General features: G+C 45.6%; 1 protein-coding gene across 1 annotated transcript in view; it reads right to left on the bottom strand.

The window, feature by feature from the left end:
- The window catches only part of LOC124622454 (myrosinase 1-like), a 98,375-nt gene that overhangs the window by 15,642 nt on the left and 65,572 nt on the right, over nt 1-17,161 (bottom strand). Inside the window, exons 7-8 of the mRNA XM_047148156.1 lie at nt 16,610-16,757; nt 8,889-9,031 (exon numbers count right to left, since the gene is read on the bottom strand). Of these exons, the coding sequence (XP_047004112.1) occupies nt 8,889-9,031; nt 16,610-16,757 (291 nt within the window). The remainder of the gene's footprint in view (nt 1-8,888; nt 9,032-16,609; nt 16,758-17,161) is intronic.

Below are 17,161 nucleotides of genomic sequence, written 5' to 3'. Positions count from 1 at the left end.
CCGTCTCCATGAAGCTGGGCTACGGTCCCGCACACCGTTAGGCCGTCTTCCGCTCACGCCCCAACATCGTGCAGCCCGCCTCCAGTGGTGTCGCGACAGGCGTGAATGGAGGGACGAATGGAGACGTGTCGTCTTCAGCGATGAGAGTCGCTTCTGCCTTGGTGCCAATGATGGTCGTATGCGTGTTTGGCGCCGTGCAGGTGAGCGCCACAATCAGGACTGCATACGACCGAGGCACACAGGGCCAACACCCGGCATCATGGTGTGGGGAGCGATCTCCTACACTGGCCGTACACCACTGGTGATCGTCGAGGGGACACTGAATAGTGCACGGTACATCCAAACCGTCATCGAACCCATCGTTCTACCATTCCTAGACCGGCAAGGGAACTTGCTGTTCCAACAGGACAATGCACGTCCGCATGTATCCCGTGCCACCCAACGTGCTCTAGAAGGTGTAAGTCAACTACCCTGGCCAGCAAGATCTCCGGATCTGTCCCCCATTGAGCATGTTTGGGACTGGATGAAGCGTCGTCTCACGCGGTCTGCACGTCCAGCACGAACGCTGGTCCAACTGAGGCGCCAGGTGGAAATGGCATGGCAAGCCGTTCCACAGGACTACATCCAGCATCTCTACGATCGTCTCCATCGGAGAATAGCAGCCTGCATTGCTGCGAAAGGTGGATATACACTGTAGTAGTGCCGACATTGTGCATGCTCTGTTGCCTGTGTCTATGTGCCTATGGTTCTGTCAGTGTGATCATGTGATGTATCAGACCCCAGGAATGTGTCAATAAAGTTTCCCCTTCCTGGGACAATGAATTCACGGTGTTCTTATTTCAATTTCCAGGAGTGTAGTTCTTTACTCATACGAAGTAATGAGTGCCCTTGACAAGGGATTCCAAATTGATCCTGTATTTCTGGATTTACGGAAGGCTTTTGACACTGTAGCACAAGCGGCCTGTAGTGAAACTGCGTGCTTGTGGAACATCGTCCCAGTTGTGTGACTGTATTCGTGATTTCCTGTCAGAGAGGTCACAGTTCGTAGTAATTGACGGAAAATCATCGAGTAAAACAGAAGTGATTGCTGGCGTTCCCCGAGATCGTGTTATAGGCCCTTTGCTGTTCCTTATCTATATAAACGATATGGGGGACAATCTAAGCAGCTGTGTTAGTTTGTTTGCAGATGACACTGTCGTTTATCGGCTAGTAATGTCATCAGAAGATCAAACCAAATTGCAAAACGATTCTACATTAACTTACATTTTTATGTGTTTAGAGCAAGCTGCCATTCATCACACGAAGTAGAAATTTTATCTGTCATCCTGTACACTTCTACAGTCACTGAACGATGACAGCTTCCCACACATCACAGCAAACAGCCACAGACTGCTGCTCAGCCTGTCCGTCAGGTCATTTATGTATGTAGAGAGTAAGAGCGGTTCTATCTCGCACTCCTGGGGCACCTTTGGCGATATCCTTACCTCCGATGAGGACTCACCGTCGAGGACAATGTATTGGGATCTATTAATGAAGTTTCAGAGTCACTCAGATACTCGTATTTGGGAACCTATTGCAGTGGGACACCGTGTCGAACATTTTCCGGAAATCTAGGAATATGGATTCTGCTTGTTTCCCTCATCCATTTTTTTTTTTTTTCATCAGTCTACTGACTGTTTTGATGCGGCCCGCCACGAATTCCTTTCATGTGCTAACCTACGCAGCACTTGCAACCTACATCCTCAATTATTTGCTTGACGTATTCCAATCTCTGTCTTCCTCTACAGTTTTTTCCCTCTACAGCTCCCTCTAGTACCATGGAAGTCATTCCCTCATGTCTTAGCAGATGTCCTATCATCCTGTCTCTTCTCCTTATCAGTGTTTTCCACATATTCCTTTCCTCTCCGATTCTGCGTAGAACCTCCTCATTCCTTATCTTATCAGTCCACCTAATTTTCAACATTCGTCTATAGCACCACATCTCAAATGCTTCGATTCTCTTCTGTTCCGGTTTTCCCACAGTCCATGTTTCACTACCATACAATGCTGTACTCCAGACGTACATCCTCAGAAATTTCTTCCTCAAATTAAGGCCGGTACTTGATATTAGTAGACTTCTCTTGGCCAGAAATGCCTTTTTTGCCATAGCGAGTCTGCTTTTGATGTCCTCCTTGCTCCGTCCGTCATTGGTTATTTTACTGCCTAGGTAGCAGAATTCCTTAACTTCATTGACTTCGTGACCATCAATCCTGATGTTAAGTTTCTCGCTGTTCTCATTTCTACTACTTCTCATTATCTTCGTCTTTCTCCGATTTACTCTCAAACCATACTGTGTACTCATTAGACTGTTCATTCCGTTCAGCAGATCATTTAATTCTTCTTCACTTTCACTCAGGATAGTAATGTCATCAGCGAATCGTATCATTGATATCCTTTCACCTTGTATTTTAATTCCACTCCTGAACCTTTCTTTTATTTCCATCATTGCTTCCTCGATGTACAGATTGAAGAGTAGGGGCGAGAGGCTACAGCCTTGTCTTACACCCTTCTTAATACGAGCACTTCGTTCTTGATCGTCCACTCTTATTATTCCCTCTTGGTTGTTGTACATATTGTATATGACCCGTCTCTCCCTATAGCTTACCCCTACTTTTTTCAGAATCTCGAACAGCTTGCACCATTTTATATTGTCGAACGCTTTTTCCAGGTCGACAAATCCTATGAAAGTGTCTTGATTTTTCTTTAGCCCTGCTTCCATTATTAGCCGTAACGTCAGAATTGCCTCTCTCGTCCCTTTACTTTTCCTACAGCCAAACTGATCGTCACCTAGCGCATTCTCAATTTTCTTTTCCATTCTTCTGTATATTATTCTTGTAAGCAGCTTCGATGCATGAGCTGTTAAGCTGATTGTGCGATAATTCTCGCACTTGTCAGCTCTTGCCGTCTTCGGAATTGTGTGGACGATGCTTTTCCGAAGTCAGATGGTATGTCGCCAGACTAATATATTCTACACACCAACGTGAATAGTCGTTTTGTTGCCACTTCCCCCATAGTTCGCAGAATAGCGCTCCAAAAAGGATAAGCTGAATTTCTCACGAACGAAGATTTCTGAATCCGTTATGATTTGTGAAGTCCGCCCTGATAGCTGAGTGATGCCTGCACGGTAGCTCAGCGTGTTCGGTCAGAGAGCTGGCTGGCCTCTGTAGAAAAAAAACAAAATAAAATAAAAACCTGAGTGGAAAGACCAACAATACGAACTTCAAAGGATGTCATGTGACGTCCGCAACGACCAAACACAACGATCAACAACGAACAAAAATGAGAAAAAAAGTGGTCAACGTGACGGATTGCCGTCCTACGCCCGGATTCGATTCCCGGTTGGGTCGGGGATTTTCTCCGCTCAAAGACTGGGTGTTATGTTGTCTTCATCATCACTTCATCCCAATCCGGCGCGCAGGTCGCGAATGTAATAAGACATGGACCTAGGCGGCCGGACCTGCCCCGTAAGGGGCCTCCGGGCCAATGACGCCAAACGCTCATTTCCATTTCCATGATTTGTGAACAGAAGCTTTTCTATCTCAAGACTAGGTATTATATTCAGAATTCGTTCACAAATTATCCAGCGTACCGATGTCAAGGATATAGGTCTGTAATTTTGCAGGTCCTTTCTTTTATCCTTCTTACATGTAGCGCTTTTCCCCAGACGCTTGGGATTTTACTCTCCTGTGTTTTTAATTCACAACAGTTACGGTCTTTCTCAAAGACACGAGTCCGCATCTCGTGGTCTAGTGGCTAGCGCTGCTGCCTCTGGATCACGGGGTCCCGGGTTCGATTTCCGGCCGGGATGGGGATTTTCTCTGTCCGGGGCTGGATGTTTGAGTTTTCTCCATCATCATCATCATCATCATCATCATCATCCCTGAGAGTGGATGGATTGGACTGTGTAGCTGAATGGACAGGGTGACGGATTGTCAATCCTCTAGGCCCGGGTTCAATTCCCGGCTGGGTCGGGCTTTTTCTCCGCCTAGGGACTGGGTGTTGCGCTGTCCTCATCATCATCCTATCATCGCCATCGACTGCAGGTGGCCGAAGTGACGTGAAGTTGAAAGACTGGCACCCGGCGAACGGTCTGACCGACGGGGGGCCCTAGCTATATGTTTAAATAAATAAAACTCCTGTAAGCAGCTAATGGTCTGGATTTAATTGCAGTTTCATTCTGCATGTATAGTCCGCAAACGGCAACGTGTGGCCTCGTTTACTTCTGGTTCTGTTCGCGAATGGTGTACTCACGCTTGAATAAGCATGCCGTTGTCTAAACCGACCGTTTTTCGTTGGCCCTTGTTTAACGCTGTAAGGGTGCCGGACTGATGAATAACACTGTTCAATCGGTCGAACGAGTTTTTCATAAGGCGCATATTTTGTTTATGAATTACTTTTGCCCGCATCTCGTGGTCGTGCGGTAGCGTTCTCGCTTCCCACGCGCGGGTTCCCGGGTTCGATTCCCGGCGGGGTCAGGGATTTTCTCTGCCTCGTGATGGCTGGGTGTTGTGTGCTGTCCTTAGGTTAGTTAGGTTTACGTAGTTCTAAGTTCTAGGGGACTGATGACCATAGATGTTAAGTCCCATAGTGCTCAGAGCCATTTTTGAATTACTTTTCCTTAGTATTCTCCTAACGAAAATCAGCCGGGTTTTCCTGCACCAAGCTCCAGTCGGTTAATACCAGCCGTTTTTTGGTGGTGGCAGTTTCAAAAGACGTGTCATAAGCCCTGTAACCGAACAGTAGCGGATCTCTTTATCTATTTACACATAATACGTTACATTTATTTGTAGTCAGGATCGAGGAACAGTCTGTGCACCAAATGTCGATCGTCTGCGTGTCTTCCCGCATTTCGTTACAGTCTTCAGGCGTTGCAGTCTTGCTACAGACAACGCCTTCGTCCGCGAAAAGCTTCATGGAGAATCCAACGATAGATCAATAGTGCCGGCCGGGATCGCCGTGCGATTCTAGGCGCTACAGTCTGGAACCGCGCGACCGCTGCGGTCGCATGTTCGAATCCTGCCTCGGGCATGGTTGTGTGTGATGTCCTTAGGTTAGTTAGGTTTAAGTAGTTCTAAGTTCTAGGTGAGTGATGACCACAGATGTTAAGTCGCATAGTGCTCAGAGCCATTTGAACCATTTTTGATAGATCAATCGTAAGTATACTGAAAACAGAAAAGGCCCTAGCACACACCATCGGTTTACCCCCGAAATTACCTTAGACTAGTTCATTTGGACGCCTTAAAACAGAGTTCTATTTGCCAGTGAGTGCTGAATCCAGTTACGAATCTCGTCCGGTACTCGGTAAGTTCGCCTTTTGTTCACTGAACAATAGTGCGGAACTGCTTCGAATGCCTTCCGAAAGTCAATTAACACGTCGTCAACTTGGGCACCTTTGTCTGAGGCGCCCTGGTTCTCGTAGACGAACACAACGAGCTGAATGTCACAAGTTGTCCGTTACAAAATCCGTGGTGATTTTTATGACGGATATTTTCGTTTTCTAAAAATGTCATGATGTGTGAGTAAAAACGTGTCACATAATTGTACAATATAGGGGGTTCTATTCAAACCTCCCACTTTTCAAAGTCACAGGGAAAAAGCTACAGTAAATATGATAATAAAATTACACCGTGTGGTATAGCAGCTCAAAGAATGTATGTTTCCTCGTCAGACGTGTCAACCACACCGAAGGAAAAAAATAGCAACACCAAGGAGGAGTTGTGCGACATAAACGAAAGTTGGTAGACGTGTTTTTACTTCCGAAAGATGATGTCTAATCATATTTCACTCTAGTCGCATAAGAGTAGCGCTAGTAGCGCCACTACAGAGATTCAAATCAAATTTGCTTTAAATACACGCAGTAACGGTCGCGAGCGTTAGTTACCTTTGAAATTGGGCGGGCTGAGTTGATGTTAGTCAAGAGTGCTTTTAAGGCGACAAAGACGCCATCATCAACACATCACTTGGTTTGTGAGATCGTGTTGTAGGACTAAGAGAAGCTGAATTTTCCTTCTGCGATACTGATGAGAGATTTGTTAGGAATGTGGCCACTGTACATTATTAATGGCCACTTTGTACTACCGAGAGGAAAGACCGACGTGTTCAGCGTATAGCTCTGTAGCATTGGACTGCATCTTGAGCAGCAGTTGACACCAGACACAACGAACTGTTAGAAATTGGTTACTTCCAGGACAGCCCCGAGCTAGGCGCCCTGTAGCGTGTATTCCACTGAAGCCAAACCACCACCATTTGCGACATCAATGGTGTCAAGCGAGAGCTCATTGGAGGGCAGGGTGGCGGTCTGTTGCGTTTTCTGATGAAAGCTGGCTCTATCTAGCTGTCTGTGATGGCCGTCTGTTGGTTAGGAAGAGGCCAGTTAAGGGCCTGTAACCAACATGTCTGTGTGCTAGACACTGTGGACCTACACCTTAAGTTATGGTCTAGGGTGTGATTCCGTATGACGGTAGGAGTGCCCTCAGGTTATCCCAAGCACCCTGGCTGAAACTTGTACATCAAACTGATGATTCGACCTGTTGTGCTACCATTCATGAACGACATTGCAAGGAGTACTTTCCAACAGGCAAACGCTCGCCCACATACCGCTGTTGTAACCCAGCATGCTCTGTAGAGCGTCGACATGTTGCCTTGGCCTGCTCCATCGCCACATATGTCTCCAATCGATCATATATGGGACATCTTCGGACGGCAACCAGAGATATCCTGAAACAGCGTTAACTGTCTCTGTACTGACCGACCAAGTGCAACAGGGATGCATCTCCACCCCACAAACTGACATCCGGCATCTGTACAGGACAATGGATGCACGTTTGCATGCTTGTGTTCAACATTCTGGCCGTTACAAAGGTTATTAATGTACCAGCATTACACATTTGCAATGGCTTACCTCGTGCACACATTTATCTGTGATCTTACAATGGTAATCACTTCAGTATCTGACCTAGACAAATGTATTCCCGAAATTTCATTATTCTACATTAATTATTTTTTGGCGTTGCGATTTTTTTTCGTCTGTTTATTATCGACAGAGCGCAGCATGAAAGCATTAAGTGAAAACGGCGACTCCACAACAGCGCATGCGTGCAGTAGTGTGGTTTGCAGAAACAAAATCGCGAAGAAATTATCGTACGTTGTATTGATGTGATTCACCTAACGAGAAAATAATTAAGGAATGATGTCTTAAGTTTCTGGAAACTGCAAATGTTCTGAAACATTCTTGTGTTTCGGAACTGACAGTGGAAGACACAACATATGACGTCGAACGACAAATTATGTCGACAACAGTTTGCTAGGGATATGCTGCAGCGTACTGATGTGAATGCCAGCTTCCTGGATAGATGATTATTCTTAGATGAATCAACTTTCCATATATCAGGAACGGTTATTTGGTATAATGTTCGGATTTGGGGCTCGCAACATCTGCACGCTATCATTTTCATGATATCCGTAAACTGAAAGTCTAGTGAGGGCTAGTGCATGGCAAGATTGTTGGACCGTTCTTTGTAGAAAACACAGTAGATGGACTAGTGTATCTGGACATATTTGAGAAGTTTGCTTACCTTCAGACACAAGACTTGCAGTCCAGCATCGTCTTTCATCAAAATGGAGCTCCGTCGGATTGGTCAGCGGCTGTTCCCAGTTCCTGGATACGAAATTTCCCAATCTCTGTATCGGACGCGGAGGACGCAATGCCTGGCCAACACGTTCTCCGACGTTATCCCACTGGATTTCTTCTTGTTGGGATTTGTGGAGGGCCGCGTACGTGTGTCCAAAGCGGGCGATATTACTATGTTAAGACGTGTTATCACTGATGTGACTACATCAGTGACAGGAGCATGTCACGAAGAACATGGCAAGAGACTGAATATAGACTAGATATTATTCTTGCTGCAAATGGTTCACATGTAGAGGTGTACTGATGATTATAAAATAAATTCTTTGAGACATTCTAGCATATGGTGCGATTTCGTTATCATATCTACTGTAGTTTTTTCCTTGGGACTTTGAAATGTGGTTTAAAAGGGGCGCTCTGTAGACTGGCTTCAGTTATATGAGCGTAAAACTATGTCTTTTTAACGTCGATGATGTATTTGGGCTTTCACACTCCACTTCGACTGTTTTAACCTGAGGTAAAACTGACCCATGTTCTGCGTATCTGTACACTGTGTTTCTACATCTTTCTACAATACATATACGTCTATAGTTCGCAAGTCATCCTACAGTATGTCGTGGAGGATACTCCGTGTACATTTGTCACATCCCCATTTGTTGTAGCAGTGGCGAATGATACGTGAGTACATTTACTGTTAATAAAGCTTTGTGTAAGCTCGAATCTCTCCAATTTTACCTTCATGGTTCTTTGCGAGGTATACCTAAGAGGAAGGAATGTATTGTTCGACTCTTCTAGGAACATGTGGTCTCAGAATTTTAACAACAGACCACGTCGTGATGCACAACGCCTCCTTCGTAGTGTGTACCGGTAACTCAAGAGATATATCAGCATCATACACACTTTCGCACTTGCTGAACGAATTTGTGACGAAAGGCACTGCTCTTCTTTGGATATTCTGTATTTCCTCAATCAATCCGGACTGGTGGGGCAGCACACTGACGAACAATAGTCAAGTGCTGATCGATCGAGGATCCTGCAAGAATTAACCACTTAGTGCTGGAATACTGTTCTGCACAGGCTACGCGTCTCGATTCGTTTGGATCACGGTTTCTGGGTGTTGCAGTTTTCACAAACGTTGTTGTAGTTAACGTTAACGCGTCATTGGAAGTTTAAATTTGTAATTCCGTCGTCATGAATACGCGTTGCGGTGCCGTCAACTTACCGTCATTCCTTCTCCCGTCGGGTAGCCTTCGATGGCCGACGTGATGACGCCCGTGTCGTAATCCTTGGATGGGATTGAGCCTTTTAGTCCTGATGTTGCTAGCGAAGTTGAGTAGTGGTTAAGCCCCATGAAATCAGCGGTACCTGTGAGCAATAATACAGCCTGATGAAATCGTAACATCTTTGAGCTTATGTATGAAAGCATGGTTTCGCGGCGATATGAATTATTAAAATTTTCTCGGGCTTCCAGCTTGTCCGGAAGACTTTTCGGAGGTGGCTCATTGCCCTTCCTCGACGTCCTCGTTCGACGGAAAACCAATGGGCACCTCAGCCACAGTGTCTACAGGAAACCGACACACACAGATCGGTACCTGCACGCTCTCAGCCACCACCATCCGGCACAAAAACGTGGCGTTCTGAATACCCTCCTCCATCGTGCTAAAGTCGTCTCAGACGCTGAAAGTCTGCCACAAGAACTGAGCCACCTCCGAAAAGTCGTCCGGGAAAACGGGTACAGCCACGGACATGTGTCACAGGCTATATCTGGTGTGACACGCAAGGAACACATCAACAGAGAAGAGAACACCACCGAAGAAGAAAGCAAGAGACTTGTGTTTTTGCCTTTCTGTGGTACAGTGTCGGGAAAGATTAGCCGGCTCCTGAACAGATATAACATTTCATCGGTGTTCAGGCCCCCAGCAAAAATTCGTCAGCTCATGAGGCCTGTGAAAGACGATCTAAGGCTTAGAACGTCTGGAGTGTACGAGATACCATGTCAGTGTGGCTGTTACTACGTCGGCCAAACAGAACGCACAGTGAAGCAACGCCGGACGGAACACGAGAGGTGCTTACGCCTACGTTATCCAGAAAAATCAGCCGTGGCAGAACACGCCTTAGAAAATGGACACCGAATTCTATTCGATGAGACACCTGTCGTTATGAAGGCGAAGGGATTTTGGAATAGCGTCATAAAAGAAGCTATTGAAATAAAAACCTCTGAAAACACCATCAACAGGGACGGCGGTTTGCAGCCCAGCACAGCCTGGGACCCGGCTATCGTGATGTTAAAACGTGCGCGACGGACGCGGGATGAAAACATTACCGTATATGGTGATGAAGAGAGCACCAGTGACGTCACAGCCAGCAGTGCGGCTGTATAACGACGCGGCCACGGCGAGACAGCAGTCAGTCTTACCACTTGACAATGACCGGTGAGAGCTCGGTCGAAAGTTCGTGGGATCTTAACCACCTGACGCTGCTGGAAGCCCGAGAAAATTTTATTAATCTTTGAGATTATCTGTAACCTTTCACCTAACAGTCCCGCCTCTTATTTCTGGAAAAGAACAACACCCTGTAAAATAGCAGAAGTGCCGAAAGGCCGATGGGTGGAACGGTAGGTCTGCATCATTGACAAAATTTTGCTGTTTCTCATTGAGCACATATAGAGTCCGTAAGTTTTTTATGTGTGAAGAAACCTTCTTTTGAAATTACAGGGTGTATCGGACATAGCGATATGGCGAATCCCAAATATCTGTCTCATTGATGGCATCCACTACTGTAAGAAGCTGCCATTCATTCAAAGCTATTGTTGCAGTAGCCATTGTGTCCCACACTGCTGGGAAAGAAATTAGTGCACCCTTTTAGAGGTTTCAAATCCACTCAATATTATTGTTGCAACAGTGCGTATGGAGCGCATGAAATGATTACATTTACACATCAAGAGCTCAAGCGGTCCTGAGGCACCAGGTATCGATCCATGCTGCAACATCCATGTTAGTACGTTGTGTAGCCTCCAGAGCGGCAGTGCAGGCGCTGACTCTGGCATACAGTCGAATATACATAATGGCCAATATTGTATTGGGATACTTCATGCCACGCCTGCTCGACCTGTTCACATGGTTCTGTAAGAGTTGTTGGTTGACGAGTCACACGGGTCACTTTTCATCCCATCATATCCGACACGTGCTCGATTGGAGACAAGTCCAGACATCGTTCTGACCGAGGAAGTTACTGTATGTCTTGCAGAGCACTGTAAGTATTACGGACAGTGTGTGGGCGAGCATTATCCTGTTGGAACAACACATCACCTTCCTGTTGCAAGAACGGCAAAAGAGCGAGTCTGATAACATTCTGCACGTACCGAGCGCTGGTTAGCGTTCCCTCTAGAAACACCAAAGGTGAATGGGAGTTGTAGCTTATCGCACACTAGACCATAAGACCTAGGGTGGAACCAAACTGTCTTGGACGAATGCACTCTACGACACGCTCACCAGGTCTATGTTGTACGTGCAAACGATCATTACTTGCGTGCAAGTGGAATCTACTGTCATCGTTGGAGACTATGGCGCAAAGTTCCATCTTCCAGGTGATCCTCTGACAGTAACAGTCGAGCCGTGCACATGGATGCTGCGGCTTGAGTGGAAGACATTGCGTGCCCGCAGTCCCACTGCTAATAACCGGTTTGGACAGACAAGAGGGTTTTTCTGTGCTGTCGTAGCTGTACGATCTGCCACTGCTGCCCTTAACAATACTACGATCTTGGCAGACGTTTATGCTGCGTGGACGTCCAGAACTGCGTCTATGGGTGTGGGAATGATCACGTGAACACTGATACCAGCATCGTTGCACAATTGATGCAGCACGTCCAACTTGTGTGGTAATTCTACGAAAGGACCATCCCACTACTCGGAAGGCCACAATCGGACCCTTTTCAAACTCGCTCAGTTGGCTGTAGGAAGTACGAGTCGTCTTCGCGGCATGGTTGCCTGCTTGCTCCACACATTTACACCACGCTAATTTTTGTTCCGTCAATGTACAATCTGTTCCCAGATAGGTGGCAGGAAGAAAGATTTCCTGATAATTCGCCTCACTGCCTCGCGAAAAAATGGTGTAGAAAGTGTCACAGCGGAAGCGTGAGGTTCATGTAGTCTACACGAAGTGCTCGAGGATGTGGTAAAGGTTCTTCCCGGTCCTTCACAACAGTTTTATACGTGAATTATTAAGTAGGCCTCGTTCCTCCACCGTTTCCCAGTGGTTGCTACCTCTACATGCACCATCGGATAACCTCTGGAGGTAGCGTTCGGAAAAGAAGAAAATACACATTCGATACCCGGTCTGGGACACACCCCACTTGATGGTTAGCCGCTCCTGTTGCTAAAAAGATTCTTTTTACTTCGGGGTCAGTTTCAGCTCTTATATTGAAGCCATTTTCTAGTGCAATCTGAAACTGACATTCTCAATGCATCCAAAAGTTGTAGATATTGATATAATCGATTGGTAAACACTTCACAGAACAGGTGTGTAGGACTTTAGAGATAAGGAAAAATAGGTTTACAAATGAACAGGAACAGTCCAGAAAAGAAGGGAAAATGATTATATATGAAATTTTGAATATGGCAGTAGTCAGCAACTGTAGAATCATGGACGCAACGGGAATCAAATAGCCAACCAGTTACAGTCAAAAGTTTATTGAAACCTTTACCTAGGTTTCCACAGATATGAACCTGCCTTCCTCAGAAGAGGTTATAGCAAGTGTTATACATTGTGTGAAAAGAGAAACGAAGTCATAAGGCTTATTCAACAGTAAAAAGATCCACACAAATGCTGTGGCATAGCCATAAGACTTGGTCAACAGTAAAAATGATCCATGTAAAATCTAAGGCAGACAAGTGTGCATGCGCGCTCGCGCACCGTGCGTGCGTGCGTGCGTGCGTGTGTGTGTGTGTGTGTATGTGTGTGTGTGTGTGTGTGATGCACATCTGCCTTAGATTTTACATGGGTCTTTTTTACTGTTGACCAAGCCTTATGGCTATTCCACAGCATTTACATGGATACTGTTGACTAAGCATTATGGCTTCGTTCCTGTTTTCACACAATATATAACACGTGTTACGGGTTTACATCTGTGGAAACCTAGATAAAAGTTTCAGCAAACGTTTGACATGCAACTGGTTGGCTGTTTGATTCCCACTGTATCCAGAAAAATGTAAATTATTGTGTCGTGGTGAAACAAAGTCGAATGATAAAAGTGGTAGTCCTCTTTGAAAATCCCAAAAAACCTTTGTTTTTTTTTGGCTTAAAATGTTCTCTGGGATTTCTAAGCAGACATCCCAGAGAACATTGTAGTGTGGACCCCAGGTTCGCTAGAAACTCCGTTATCTAGTTACAAGGCAATCTGTGAAAAAATGTCTCTGAAAATCATTCACTGTGGGAAATAAGTAGTCACCACGAAATTTCATCGAAGGTCTAACAGGCATTATGGAAATTATGAAAACGCTTGGTCTTGAGATCGGACCTGCCTGTTACAACTTCGCCACAAAAGTGGAAGAAAAACATATCGAGGGAGCAGAGCAGCAGATAACAGAAGCTGCCAAGAGGCCCGCAGGACAACCACAGCCACGAGGAAGATGGAGGAGGACCTCCTTTTGCATCTGGAAGGACTGCTGCGTGGTCCAAGAATCGCTGGTTAGAGGCATGTTTAACTTAACTACTAAATAAAAAAGAAAACAAAAAACACCAAAACTTAAAGGCATTTTCCTCGAAACTGTTTTTCAATCTGGTTGAAAACATAACTTGATAATGGTACATAAGGTGTTGATCGCAGTTTGATACCAGCATTCTAAAGTGAATTCTCTATCATCGTACTTAGCCATTTTGCGATAGCTTCAGAAGTCTATTCTTGGTGAACGCTTTTGCCTAGATCTTTTCGGCGAAGGAAATTACATTTGTTTCAGCACGTCACCAGTTTGTCAGAACTTAACATTTTTTAAATTCTGTTATGTAAACTGACAGAAAATATATTGAAGATAACTCATACAACATTATTTTGTTACAGGGAATTCCCTCCGGTGACCAGTGTTCTGGCTACAAGGGGTCCTTCCACCTGGTGCAGCGGTTACAGGGACCGTCCGATGTGGACACGGAAATGATTTCTTAAAGACAAAATGCATGGAATGAAACTATATCATCATATTTAGAATTACTTTTTATTTTACGTGAAAAAAGTGCTCACTCGCGCACTGAGGGTTCCGTAGAAACTTCATCATGTTCACAGACAGTTTATCCATTCTGGCAATCGAGGGCACTGACGATTTTTGGCTGTTATCGACACTGATAATGGCAAGCTATAGGTCCCAGGGATTCCGAACTTTTCGATAATATTTTAATTTCAGGTACGAAATTGGATAGCAAATGATATAACAATTACTTTTTCGTGGTATATAATTACAAATTAACAATTTCGGATTTTTCCCTTTATTTAAGCGAATTCTTGCTTCTTGTGAAAATCCGTGATTCCAGGTCAACGGGAAGTACCCTATAGTTTTGATGAATGAGCTTTCGAGTATCAAAATATGTTAAATAAATGGACGTATCTTTTGATTAAATTGACTTAGAAGCTTAAAAGTTTTATACCGTCAAGGGACTATGGACCTTAGTATGTGACAAATTTCAGTTTGATATTTCTACTCGTTCCTGAGAAAAAGATATCTTATCAGTCAGAGAGACAGACAACAAAGCGGTCCCACAAGGGTTTCGTTTTTAGAGGCTGAGGCACAGAACTGCAAAAACACGAACATCACGTAATTTTCATTTATTCAAAGAGGGCTACCTCCCTCAGGAAAAAAATGAATACGCAAGCAAAAGCTGCGTAGATTTAAAAGTGCTGAGACCAATAACATCGTAGGAAACTACATAAAATCACGCGTCCCTAATAAAAGAACATTCCCGCACCTCTGGTGCGCGAAGGTTGAAAATGGTTGAAATGGCTCTGAGAACTATGGGACTTAACATCTGTGGTCATCAGTCCCCTAGAACTTAGAACTAATTAAACCTAACTAACCTAAGGACATCACACATATCCATGCCCGAGGCAGGATTCGAACCTGCGACCTTAGCGGTCACACGGTTCCAGACTACCGCGCCTACAACCGCACGGCCACACCGGCCGGCTGGTGCGCGAAGGCAGCAGTGCCGTGATATGTACTAAAGAGACAGAAAATGGACACTTGAATTGCGTATTTCAGCATGGGAGGGGCAGATAAGGCAACCACTCCTTCAAACAAAGGGACAGACTGGCTCAGCTCAGCACTCAAGACGAGAATACGTTTCTATACAGGAGCCACGTTTAAGCACTCACACGAGGGCACTGGCTAAGCAGTCAGGCGCGACACACACGCACACACACGCACACACACACACACACAGAGAGAGAGAGAGAGAGAGAGAGAGAGAGAGAGAGAGAGAGGGAGGGAGGGAGGGAGAGAGAGAGCACTGGTGACTTCGCAAGGTACGCTACCTAATCAAATGTATCCGGACATTACTGTGTAATGGAAGTCGATTATCAGGCGTCACCAGAGTCGGACTCGCCAGCACAAAAGGAGATGGGGAGTATTATGTTGGCAGTAGAGAAGCAATAACAGAAGGACTGATCGGCCAGGAGATCTCAGTAATTTCGAAAATGGACTAGTTGTTGGTAGTCACCTGAGTGACAAGTCCATCAGGGACATTTCAGCCCTTCTGCAGTTGCCAAAGTTGGCTGTCGCTGTGAAATGAAAACGCGAAGGAACAACCACAGCCAAACTAAGACCAGGCAGACGGCATGTACTGACGGCCAGGGCGGTCAAGTATTGCGCAGGGTGGTTGTGAGGAGCCGAGTGAAATCAGCGGAAGGAATCACTCCTGAGTTCCAGCAGCCCAGCTAGCGCAATGGCTGTGCGTAGGGAGTTGAAAATAATGGGTTACAATGGTTGAGTGCCTCCTCATGAGCCACAAATTTCTATAGTCAGTCCAAAACGACGCTTGAGGCGCTGTAAAGAGCGCCGCCAGTGGACCACAGATGACTGGAAACGAGTGATTTCGAGTGATGTATCACGCTACAACCTGTGGCAGGCCGATGGAAGAGTCTGGGTTTGCTAAATCCATGTCTGCCGTCATGTGTTATGCCAACGGTCAGGTATGGAGGAGGTGGTGTTACGGTATGGGATGTTTTTCGTGATTAGGGTGTGACCCCTTATTGCGCTTCACAAAAAGGTAAATGCGAAAGAATATGTATTCATTTTACAGCATTGTGTACTGAGTACAGTAAAGGAACAGATCGGAAACGATGATTGTTTGTACCATTACGAGAATGCACTGCCGGTCGGAGTGGCCGAGCGGCTCTAGGCGCTACAGTCTGGAACCGCGCGACCGCTACGGTCGCAGGTTCGAATCCTGCCTCGGGCATGGATGTGTGTGATGTCCTTAGGTTAGTTAGGTTTAAGTAGTTCTAAGTTCTAGGGGACTGATGACCTCAGCAGTTAAGTCCCATAGTGCTCAGAGCCATTTTTTTGAGAATGCACTGTGTCATATAGCAGCATCTGTGAAGTAATGGTTTGTGGTCAATAACATTCCTGAAATGGATTGGCCTCCCCAGAGTCCCAACTTCAACCCAATGGAACACATTTAGAGTAAGTTAGAACGTCGGTTTCGCTCCAGACCCTATCATCCAACATCACTACTTTCTCCGGTTTCGGCTCTCGGGGAAGAAAGGACTGCCATTCCTTCACAGGTATTCATACACCCCACTGGAAGTGTACCCAGTATAGATCAACCCCATCATAAAAGCGAAGGGTGAACATACCTCACATTAATGTCCACTAATAGGTGTCTCGATAGTTTTGATCAGTGTAAGGTCTGTCGCTCTCTGCATAGAATACATCACTATTGGTGACGCTGGTGACTCACCCTTGATGAAGTCTATCTCCTCCTGGGAGAGCGTGGGCAGCCGCGACCTGGTGCGGCCCTCTGCCTCGCTGTTGGCCGCCACCCTCTGCTTCACCACCTCCGGGAAGTCGCCGCTGTCCGAAAAGATGGGGTGTGCGTACATCCCCAGCTGTAAACAGCAGACCAGATTATGTCATCCACTGTGAGCTCCACGAGAACAACAAGGTGGTTATTAGCACCGTGCTGGAACTGTCCGTGACGAATATAGCTAAAATGTGTCCAATAATTGGATAAATTGTAGGTTAGCCGACAACAAAGACACTTCATACCCTCTCTTACATTCATTTGTACATTAACCTTCAATCACATAAATCCTTAAGGGGGGGGTAGGACGTGAAATGGGCCGTCTTGGAGCAGGAGAGACACCACAGGACATTTTAATTTCCACTGTCTATACTTTTACGAATAAATTCATAAAACTTTGTCAGCATGACCAGGAAGGATTAAGGATTCAAAAAATGGTTCAAATGGCTATGCTTACTATGGGACTTAACATCTAAGGTCATCAGTCCC

The sequence above is a fragment of the Schistocerca americana genome, chromosome 7 (assembly GCF_021461395.2).
Source record: "Schistocerca americana isolate TAMUIC-IGC-003095 chromosome 7, iqSchAmer2.1, whole genome shotgun sequence".
NCBI lineage: Eukaryota > Metazoa > Arthropoda > Insecta > Orthoptera > Acrididae > Schistocerca > Schistocerca americana.
This window is presented reverse-complemented; position numbering and strand designations above follow the sequence as displayed.